Source organism: Styela clava, chromosome 3 (genome assembly GCF_964204865.1).
Source record: "Styela clava chromosome 3, kaStyClav1.hap1.2, whole genome shotgun sequence".
Classification (NCBI taxonomy): Eukaryota; Metazoa; Chordata; class Ascidiacea; order Stolidobranchia; family Styelidae; genus Styela; species Styela clava.
Genome location: NC_135252.1, coordinates 13,803,489 through 13,815,735, shown reverse-complemented (window position 1 = coordinate 13,815,735; position 12,247 = coordinate 13,803,489). Strand labels below are relative to the sequence as shown.

At 36.3% G+C, this 12,247-nt stretch overlaps 1 protein-coding gene across 1 annotated transcript; it reads left to right on the top strand.

Moving 5' to 3' along the window:
• The first annotated feature begins 1,206 nt into the window (after positions 1 to 1,206).
• Positions 1,207 to 12,143, top strand: LOC120342828 (protein furry homolog-like). Its single transcript, XM_078111078.1, has one exon. The coding sequence runs from the start codon at positions 1,242 to 1,244 to the stop codon at positions 11,193 to 11,195; it is 9,954 nt and encodes a 3,317-aa protein (XP_077967204.1). The 5' UTR covers positions 1,207 to 1,241; the 3' UTR covers positions 11,196 to 12,143.
• Positions 12,144 to 12,247: the final 104 nt, after the last annotated feature.

The window sequence follows — 12,247 nt, the reverse complement described above, 5'->3', positions numbered from 1 at the left end:
TTGGGCCGCGGACCCCTATTTGAGAATCCTAATTTTGACGAACCCCACACTTTGTTTCATTTACAACACAACACAAACGACATTAATGTGCTGAATTAGGTTGCTTTTCACTGCACAATTTTTCGATGCTCGGAGCAATTTGTGACAAACCTATAGATCGGGCGACAAGTCTCGACCTGTACTTGGTCATCATATTTATAAGAGTGAAAATGCTGCCTCACGAATGTAGGAGTTGCAAAAGGATTTTAATTGCCCTTTCTGACAAATGGATATTCGTCTGCAACGCTCAACCAAAAATATGCAATTTCTCTTTAATTAAAATCAATCATTAAAGTTGATCCAACTTCATTCATATCGTTGCGGACCCCTTCTGCAGTTGTCACGGACCCCCGGGGTCCGCGGACCCCAGTTTGGGAAACCCTGAGTTAGATAGATAGTTTATTTTGAAAGCACACAGCAAGATAATTTTTTGCAATCCGAACATCAACAATATAGTAAAACAAGACATATCTCCACTTTGAGTCTCCTAAAATTAATCTCAGCAATTTATTTTATATTTGTTGGTTTAATATTTTCAAGTCGAAATGCCTTCTATCTAGTATATCTGTATATTCAATAATGTATTACCGTAGTTTTTTATATACTACAGTACTATATGATAATACATTACGTAGGTCATTTCCTGTCTCAATTTGAATATCATCCATCCCACTCATTAGTTTAGTAATATTTTGTAAGCAGGGTTGTGATGGCAAATCCATTATATCATAAGCAGGCGAAAGAACAAATTGATCAAGTCTTCTAAATACTATTAATCAATAATGAAGTCGAACTTTTTTAAACCAAATTTCAATATACTGATATGTAAAATTACGATCAATTTTCATAAGAGTTTAATCGTAGAAAAAAATTACATTTTATTGTGTAAGTTAATTGTTATTAATTTATTTTAACAGCTACTATCATATGCATCTGTATCATCTATATTAGAATTTAATAAGTTGAATTGAATATTTTTTTTGTTATGGTTATAGGTGCAGTTGAACTTCTAGAAGAGTAGTATTGCTTTTACTATTTAATGGCAAAACATTAACAGTAATATTATTTGATATATTAGCAATAATACACTAATAGTTTATCCATACATTTTTGTATGGAAAAAGTTGTCTTCCATTTATAACTGAAAATATTTTTTTTATCTAAGGATGCTTATTAGATAGTCATTGGATTCTAATTATAAAATGGATGGTGATCATACACCTGAAAAAAATGAGGCAAATGGACAATCACTACTAAGTGGACAGTTTGTTTTGCACACTTTGATTGCTGAATTTACAGCTCAAGTTGATAAAAAAGTAGATGTTCTTCTCAATACTCATTTGAGAGGATCTGCAACTGGTACAACATGGACGAAAGATAGTTTAATGAAATCTCTTCAACGTGGCGAAGATCCACAATTTGATCAATTGCTAAGTTCTTTGGGTTGCGTAGCAGAATATTGCTTACCATCTTTGTTGCAAACCCTTTTTGACTGGTACAAGTATCAATTACCTGATAAAAAACAGACAACAGAATCATTGTTAGAAGATAAGCAACCAAAATCAGGTTCAAAGGGTAAAAGTGACAGCAATCAACTATCTGAAGATACTCGAGATAAATGTAGAGAAACTGCAGTAGAATTTGTTTTCTGCCTCGTCCTAATTGAGGTTTTACGTCAAATTCCAGTACACCCACTTCCAGATAGTCAAATACGTTATATATTGGCTCGTGCATTCAAAAGTTTTCAAGTTTCAGGTCAACAGAAGTTTAATGATACTTTAGAAATCCGAATTGTTGCGGATTTGTATGGAGAGGCAATCGGTGTGCTTGCACAAACAAAATTTCAAGCGGTTAGAAATAAATTTATGTATGAGCTCCTCAAAGACAAAGATGCACCTACTGGTTCAACGATTTCTCTTATAATGGGAATGAAATATTTCCGTGTGAAAATGTATCCTATTGAAGATTTTGAGGCATCATTTCGGTTTCTTCAGGAATTAGCCAATTACAGTTTGGATATTAAGAATCGAGAAGTAAAGCATGCCTTAGCGGGATTGTTTGTTGAAGTTCTTGTACCTGTGGCAGCTGCCGTTAAAACTGAAGTAAATGTCCCGGTGCTTCGGGATTTTGTGGATTCATTATATCCCACGAGCCTTGAATTGTCTAAAAGGCAGAAAAATAAACTTGCAATGTTTCCACTAATCACATGTTTATTATGTGTTTCACAGAAGAAATTTTTTCTTAATAACTGGCATATATTTCTTGACAGTTGCCTATCTACATTAAAAAGTCGTGATCAGAAATTATCAAGAGTTGCTCTTGAGTCCTTATACAGGCTACTTTGGGTATACATGGTTCGTATCAAATGCGAGAGTAATACAATAACACAAACTAGATTGCAATCAATTGTAAAAAGCCTTTTTCCAGCTGGATCAAGAAATGTTGTACCAAAAGACACACCTCTCAATATATTTGTTAAAATTATTCAATTCATCGCTCTTGAGAGGCTAGATTTTGCGATGAAAGAAATTGTGCTAGACCTGCTTTCAGTGTCTTTATCAGGGTCAAGAACAACAAAACCTGTGACATTATACCCTGAACGAATGAATATTGGACTACGTGCATTTCTAATCATCACTGACAGTTTACAACAAAAGGATGGTGCTCCCCCGATGCCATCAACAATCAATGTCATGCCTTCTGGAAATACAATTCGTGTCAAAAAGACATTTATCAACAAAACTTTAACTGAAGATGAGGCTCGGACAATTGGTGTTTCTCATTATCATAAGCATGTTCAAAGAGCCTTAGATGGTATTTTGCTGGCACTTGATACTCAGGTTGGTGTTCGTATGATGCTTACAAATTCTCAATTGACCAATAAAGATCCCCAGGATCTTTTAGCAGGAGAACACAAACCTAAAATTGAACTTTTTAGAACATGTGTAGCTGCAATACCAAGACTTATGCCTCATGGCATGCCTCACAGTGATCTACTAGAAATGTTGTGTCGATTGACTGTGCATGTAGATGAAGAATTAAGAAGCCGGGCCATTACAGCATTACAGGCATTTGCAGTTGATTTCCCACTTCTTAGTGAAGAAGTTGTGGCTTCGTTTTTGTCATTTGTTTTGAAGCAGGTTTCTGACATCCATCAAGTCTTGCTTGACGGGGCTTTGAAAATTTTAGCTTCTCTTATAATTGCTTGGAAAAATAATGTTACAAATGTGGAAAGTGGTAATGGAAAGCCAGCATCAAAACAGAAAAATCATATAATGCCAAAAAATAATCCTAGTGGCCATGCTTCGCCGAATAGTGGAAAGTGTATTTATGCACCTATTATTAATCGAATTGAAGGGTTTGCAATTGTATTACTTTGTAGTTCGAGAAGTATCACAAGAAAGTTAGCCGGCCATATTTTGAAAGAGGTTCGAACACTTGCACGTGCATTGGATTATGGAAAACGAGATGATAGACTCTGTTTAGATGTGTTAGACGAATTTTGTACAGAGGTCACAGAAGAAGTGTTGAAACAACAAAAATTTGTCCAAAATTTCAAAGAGTCCGACAGAGAACTTATTACATCTGTTGCATCGGAAAAAGAGTTGACTGCTTTAGTTGAATGCTCCAGTAATTGGCATGAAATAGATGGTATTCATCCCTGGATTTTATTCATGACTTCTTTTGTTGAACCATCACGTTTACCTAAGTTTTGTCCTAGTGCTTTGGCATACTCCTGGCCAGATGTTTATATTCGTCTGTCACAAATGCAACGCCACCTTGAACCTATCATGACTACTGGGAGCAAAAAAGTTGCCTCTGTGTCTGTGAGTGGAGACCAGAATCTCACACTTTGGACGAACTATTTGATATTCGCTTGTAAGTCATCACCGTCAAGTTTATTTATTAAACAAAAGCAGAGCATCGAGTCTGCGATTCCAGCTGGTACTCCTGATTGGAAGGTAGCTTTAATTCGGGATGTTGAGAGAATGGACGCAGTACCATCCACCCTTTTTCATCGTTTAGTCGCAATACTCAGAGCTGAAAACAACAACCCTTTGTATAGAGAGGGGGCTGTTATAGGTCTTGGACACACAAGCGTGTTTGCATTTCATGATTTGGTAATTGAAATTTTACATCTTGTTCATGAGGCTAGTGAAACAAAAAAGCAAGAAAATGTACGGAGAAGAAAAAAGAGAGACAATATACGGATTGTACTTGTGAAATTATTTGCAAACCTCGCTTCCCATAAAGTTCTGAGCGAGGGCTTGTTGTTAGAAGGTGATAAACTAATTAATCAAAAGAAACCGAAAGAAATTTTACAAGATTATATTGAAGAAACCAGTACAATTTTAGAAACAATGGACAAAACTGAGAATGCGGCATTAGGAACCAGTTTTTCTTCTCAGCAGCAGAATTTATCAACAACTTCATTTGGTAATATGTTGATTACGGGTCAAAGTACGGATGAAATGAGATTTAATTTTGCAGAAATGGTTGTTCAACTTATTCGCCATCTTCCTATCTCTTCACGCCCCCAAATGTTATCCAATGAAACAAGGAAAAAACTTTTCTTTTTATTCAGTTCTTGGTGCGACAAATGCGCTAGTGCTCAGCAGGAAAGTGATACAGACAAGCTCGGACAAACTAGTTCACAACTTCTGTCAATGCTGTGTGCAGAGTGCTCTGTATTATGTTGTGGTCCTGTCTTTGATGAAAAAGCATTTGGCATGGAAGGATACCTTTTTCAATGGTTGGAATCTTTACTTAACTGCTCTGATCCGTTTGCTCATCAGTTAGGACAAGAGACAATCATCCTATTGCTTCATTTCAACCCCGGTATGCAAAACCTATTGACTTGGCTTGTGGGTAAGTGTTACACGGGATCATCTTTGGTCGCTGCTAGTTGTTTCCTGGGAATATCCACCATTTTTTCAAGTTCAGAATATGCAAGTGATCCAATCTCCATTCTCAATCTTGCTATGTTTAAAGCAATGGATTCTGATGCACAAGTTGCTCAGGCAGCGGAACATTTGCTATCAACACTACTATCAAGATATTTTCCTGGTTACGAAGAAAATAAGAAAAAACTTGAATCACAGAATCGGATGAATTCTTTGCAAAGAAAGGGCAGAAGTGCTTCTGTTCACTCTCTAGGATCACATATTGTTCATCCGTTAAGAATGTCTGAAGAATTAGCTCGGTCTCACCCAGAATTGAGTCATGCTATATTATCAGAATTATTTGTTCGTTTTCCGTCTGCAAATTTAGTTGGTCAGAGACATTTGCTTGAAGTAATGCAACCTTGGTTACAAAATATTGAGCTTGTTTTGATTGATGACGACTCCACAAAGGTAGATGATCCTCACAAATCTATTTCTACACAAAATCACCCCTGGCTGCCCCACGACGGGTGGGGCTCTAAAAACGCAACTCTTCACGTTTTGAACAACCTTACGTATCTTACATCATATTATCATCAAAACTTGGCGCCTGAACTAGAAAGCTGTTGGTCTGTGTTATGTAGTACTTGGTATGGAAATTTGCTTGCCTGTTTACAATATTTGATGGCGCTTTATTCTGTTCACACAACAGAAAATCTGAGAAAAGCTGCGAGGTTGGCTGTTTCCTATATCGGTAGGTCAAAGGGTTCAAGGGTCACATCGATTCTTATAGAAGAATGTCAAATGGCTGATCCTATATCATTGGTTCTGGATTCTATTGAAACAGCACCCTATTACAAAATTGTTAGTTTATTACCAAGATTGGATGCCAGCAAAGATTCTTCATTGAAAAAGGGTAGTTCTCCCGAAGGAAGAAAACCTTCTTTGTCTGAAGGTGATTTTCAGGCTAATGAAAAAAATTCTGCCATTCCATTATCAGTATCACCTGAAGTATCGTCAATTTCAACTTCCACTCCTGCTAGACCTTCCTCCCCTATTGTCATTGAAAGAAAACCCAGAAGTTCAACTACGCCAAGCCACCATCGCTTATCTTTACAAGTCCCTATTAGTTTGGATAGAAAAGGAAATGACAGCATGTCATCATCTCAATTGAGTTTTGTCGAAAAATCAAAATTCAGAGTTGGATCTGGTTTGTCTAAAAGAACGCCAGTATTATCGTCTTCACTTTGTTCTCTTAATACGGTCACCGATTCATCGACACCCCCAAGTGCGATTTCAAGTCCCAAGTTTAGCACTGTGTCACCTGGGAGATCAAGTGATCTTTTTACGAAACAATCACTCACCGAAACATTGAGTGCAAAATTGCCACAAAAATTTACTTCAGCAAAGGAATTGAGGTCTAAATCACCTTTTGAGAAGACAGATACTCCCCTGAGAAATTCTATCGCTATTGGTAACACAACTAAATTTCATGATTCAAAACCGAACTCTGAGAACTTCCAAAATCAGTTGAAGGAATATTATGATTGGTCTGTAGCAATCCAAGATGATTTATCACCAAGGCCTCTACCACTTCCATCAAATGTGGTTCTATTACCTCTACATACATTTATTAATTGTGAAAAAATTGAAGGATTGTTACGGTCAAACGTAGCTTGTATATTCCTTTCAGAGCTTGTTTTTTATCGAAGCATTGACATTAACTGGCAAATACATTTACCGTCTGTTTTACTGTCTCTGATTCTAAATGTCGACCAGTGCCAACTACCAGAAGTCCCGTACTACTGCCGTAGATTATTCGCCAATCTTTTTATTATTTTACTACCTAATTTGATCCCCAAAGAAATGATAGGAACTGTGCTTTCCTATTCTCAGGATTCTGCAATCCATACTCTATCACAGCAATCCATTACTACCTATTTACAACCAAAATCTAATGAGTTGAAATATGCCAAAGCAGGTGATGATAACAGGTACTCGTATACGGAAATAACATCAATTTCTGAAAATGGAGAAACAGAGCCTTCTGAACATGTAAAAACCGAAAGTCAATTGAAAAATTTGTGTGCATCACATTTGAAAAATTTGATCAGTGCCACGACCCAATTATGGACTTATGAAGTTGTTAATCCAAAAAATTTATTTTTAAACAGTACAGAACAACTGTCTGCATTTGTGCAGAAAACAATTGAGCTATTTGAGCAACAAATACCCAGACTAAAGGTTAGGGAGAGACTTGGAAGTGAAGCGTCAAAGTTTGCAATTGCAACTTATAACAAGCACCATGCCAATCGATCTTTGCAGGTATTTCGTGCTTTGAAACTACCATTATCGCCAGTTTTCTTCAATAAATTAGTCCGTTGCCTTTTGAATCGGATTGTTTATGGTAATGATCAAGAAACACAATCACAAGTAATAGAAATTCTTGTAACTTTACTACATGATTGTGATATTTCATTGATTAGAAAAGAATCGTCTTCTGGTGAAGCCTCTTTTAGTAACACAACAGCAGCAGACTCAAGTTTAAATTCACAGCAGTCCCACTCTTTGCATGTTCATTCTGAGCAAATCAAAAAACCTAGGTCTCCAACACCAGGTCGTTTGCCGAATTACTCTGCTAGTCCAAATAGATCTGGTGCTGCTCCATTATCTTTGCCATCACAGAATGCAACAGCTCAACCAGAATCAACTATAAGAGGACGTAAACATGCACATCGCAGATCTGGTTCTGTAACTTTGTCGAAGAAAATGGTTGATGATATCATGCATTCATCTAGTGTACCAACAGCAGGTTTATGTCACAATTCTACTGAATCCGATGTGTCATCTGCAAACTCAGTCTCATCTCCACCTAAGGAGGCAGAATCATTTCAAGGAACAAAGTCAGGAAATTTGGAAAGAAAAGTTTCAGCTCAACTTAGTTTTCGTCGACCTGCGAGCACTGGTCATAGTATGTCAATGAATTCAGAAACTGGTGTAGGATTGTCATGCTATGTCAGACCCCACAGTTCGTCCAAGGAAAGGAAAATGACATTTGCTCAAATATTTTGGATTGGTGTTGCCTTGTTGGAATCGGATTATGAACACGAATTTCTCATTGCTGTTCAACTTATTGAGAAAGTACTTTCCCATTTGCCTTTACAAGAGGCGGAAAGTCGCTCACTAATAGAAAGATATGTTACTCAAATAAAGTGGACGTCTTTTCATGGAATTCAAAATATGCTTCTGAAAGGTCTTACGTCATCTGTCACCTACAATGCCACATTCAACATATTATCCTCATTTACTACTTTATCAAATTTTTCACTCATATCTGGCAAGGCAGATCAAGGTTGTGGCTTTTCAATGAATGTAATTTCGCTTCTGCCCCATTTATTGGACTGTTTTAATGACCCAGATCAAATGTGTTTAGATGCTGCACATAATGTAGCTCAAGTTTGTTTGGACAGTTTTCCACAAAAGAAAAAACTACAATCTCTTGCTCACGTAATGAGTCTTTACTGCAATCGCTCATATGGCAAACCCTGCTTGACTTGGATCAGCGTTGTATGCAAATATATTCATGAAACATTTCCTAATTCGATACGAGAACAATTGACATTTTTGATTGAATTGTTGGATAAAGGGCCAGTTTCTACTCATCTGTCATGTTTGAGGCTTATTTGTAGCATGTTATCCTTGTCGGAAATATTACTTTCAAACTCCCCTGAGGAAATTGACTTTACGCAGAGCATTTTACGTACTGTATCAAAGTTTGTTAACAGCACAAAACTATGGAAAGAGGCTTTAAATATTTTAAAACTGGCCGTATCTCGATCATCTGCAATCACCACGCCAACTGCTTCTGGGATGCTCCCAACAAGCTCTAGTTTGAGTGGTGATATGGATCGTCTTGAACTCCCGGGACGCACCTTAACTTTCCAATATAACCTTTCAAATACCCCAATTGTTGGACGACGACGTACAGATGAATCAATGGGTAAACGTCACCCACATTCGAGTTCTCCTTCTTACCACCCAAGCACTGCTTCATCAATTGTAACGAGTTGGAAAAGGCCTCACTTATCTCAAAAACGTACTTACGATAGTATTGTATGTGTTCTCCCTATATGTGGAAAACATCTACAAATGTCTCATGACCCGACACAAGAAGAAATGAACCAATATCACCAGTCACCTGATAGGCTGATGTCACCCACTCAAGATGAGGATGTCGATGGAAAATCTTACGACTCTAATGAGGATGAGAGTGAAAGTGATACGGAGAGTGATAAGAGTGGAAGTGGTATTGATGATATAAGAGTTTTACGGAATTTTGATTTTCTTGACGAGGAACTGGAGGACAATGAAGAAGGATTTGCACTACTTCAAAATCAATCTTCAACTCCCAGCGGTCAAGATAATGAAGCTGGTGTAACAGAAGAAGACCCCGACACTTATAATCTTACACCAATCGCCAATCATGACATGAGTCAAGATCTGGATCAAACTCCGACAGAAGAGGATGAGCTTACATCTCTACACAGTCAGGATGACGATGATTATAACCAAACACTTTCACTCACTTCTGGTGTTTTGTCGCAATCATGGAGTGGGACAAGAAGTATATTTACTGATGTTGAGACCACCGATACTCACTCCTCTATGATAATGATTTCTTCAATTGCAGAAAACGAGAAACAAAGAAAAAAGAACACGCCGCAATCGTCCGTAGAAAGCATTAACATCGCTGATTCTCCACAATTGTCACAAAAAACTCACTCCAGATCACTCACTCAAAGTGAGAGTGCTATACATCCAAAGTCAAATCTATCTTCTTCAGAATCGATGAAAACATCAGAATTTGAGAAATCGACCAACGATCAAGAAAATACTTCTGAGTCTTTGAGCAATTTAGATGAACTGGAAAACGATCTCACAAATAACAGCCCGATTTCATCATCTGAAGAACTTCAATTAGAAATGGATAAAACTGATACTTTAATTTCAAGTTTGACTAATTTAGGCACACCACCACCTCCAACCATTTCATCCTTGTCTCTACAATCCTTGCCTCATTCTGATGACACTCTTGGTCAGATAGATATTCCAATTGTGGAACCACCACCTACTAGCGACATCACTTCAAACTTGACTGCAATTCGTTTTGATTCACCTTCTCATTTCTTATCGCAGCTAACGGATTCTCCCGTCAAAACTTTACAACTTCCGAATGAGGTTTCTACTAGTTTTAAAGTAAAGGATGGAACCGCTTACCATGACACGACATATACAACATGGAAACTTCACATCGCTTCTATGGCAACATATAACGACTCTGCATTTATTTCAAAAACTTTTGATCTCTTTCCAATGCTTTTCAAAGTATTATGTATTGATTTCAGTAATTTAAGTAAAGATGGTTGTAAACATCTAGGTGGGCAATTATCTAGAATTGCAGAACATTTTAGTTCCATGGTCGAGCAACTGCCCTCACAAATAAAATGCCCAATTTGTCTCGCTACAAAAAGCGCTATTGAACCAGTGGTCGAACAAATGAAATTTGGTGTTTCAGAATTACAGGATCATTTAGATTCCTACAACGCAAAACAAAAAGCTGCATCAGAGTGTATGGACTTGATAAAAAGTCTTGAAAATGGTAACACAAAACAGATAAATACAAAATCTCAGGGGATTGAATACAAACAATTGGAACTCTGTCGAATGTTATACAAACTTCACTTTCAGCTTTTGCTACTTTTGAAAAGCTTTAACAAGCTGATAAACTTGGTATCACTGAGTACCGTCGAAACGAAAAATATTACTGAACAACTCGGAATGCTAAAAAAGAAAATCCTAGTTGTTGAGAAAACTTTTCAAGCACATAGAGATAAAACAGACATAGAGATGTTGCATGATTTAAAATCTATGACAGTGGAAGAAGCAGAACAAGTACTTCAATCTAGTATTTCTAGCGAACAAGTACATCTGGCAATACGTCAGTTATTTCTACTTCGGACCCTTTGGGTGCCTGAGGCGTTCGGAGCTATTGATGAACCCGCAGCTGATATTCTTATCAAAATTTATTTCAAACATCTAGAAGATAAAAGCTCGGAAAAGTTTTTTGCTATAATCGGACCTGAGAATAGTTCGCATAATATGTGTGAAAAATTAATGATGGTGAACAGCGAGATTCAACAATCATTGGACTCACTCGCAGTTAATGCAGGAGATATTGATAAGTCTTCAACTACTAAGAAAACACATTTGTGAATTCCCAATATATATTGAATAAACAGGCCAAGAAATATAATGAAAAAATACGCTATTGAAATAGTAAATTTCTGTGACTTTAAAACTGTAGTCTCGACTCATATGTGCCTCAATTGAGTATGATTGCATGTTGTCTATCAGCCTTGAAACATAATTCCACACTAGATATTTACAGTTTAATAGATTATATCGTTTTTGATGCTCTCGCCTTATTAACGATTCTGATTTACTGGATTTTCATGTGCTTTAACCTATATACAGGGATACATTTCATTTATAAATTTTCCAACAACTTTTAGATTAAAATATTTGCAAATTTATTTTTTATTTAATTTAGTGTGTCACCTAACCAAACAGTTTGTAAAGCACTGGTTTATTCAATTAGACTTCTGGACGGTGATCCTTTAATAGCATTTTTTGTAATTTTCTGGTTATTTGATATTTGGATTAATTGACATTGGAATCATTTGTAACTTTTTGTGCTTTTTTGGTAGCATTGTTTAGTGGGATTGAGAATTCTATATCTGGTGTATTTTTAACTTATAGTCGTATGTTTGTTCTTTGGAATTAGTATTGCATGTGCAGTTAAGTAAGGTTGTTTAATTCACTACTTTATTACTTTAGTCAACTTTTAATATTCATGACGGGATGACGTAAATGAATAGCTCTAATTTTTGCCAGAACAAATTGTTCATATTTATAACTTTAGTATGAGAATTTGCTGCTAGGACATTTATTATTTTTTTCAAGTGATTGCTATGTAGGCCTACTATTTCAGATTACAAGAAATTTTTGTCTATGAATTTTCGAGTAGTAGCTATAGTCATTTTAAATATTGAATATAATTAGACTAACAAAAAAAGCACTCATCTTTAGCAAACTAATTAAAAATTTTATTTCAATACCTTGTTAATTAATGAGGTTTGCTTTATTGTATATGTTCCACTTCTTTGTTAAAAATTTACTTTCAATGTCCTGTTATGAGTGTTATTACCTATCTTTGTCATGTCTATTTCCTTACTTTCATCCATTATCATTCTATTTTCTTTTAT

Coding starts and splice junctions, on each gene's coding strand:
- LOC120342828 (XM_078111078.1), top strand. CDS start 1,242: ATGGATGGTGATCATACACCTGAAAAAAATGAGGCAAATGGACAATCA.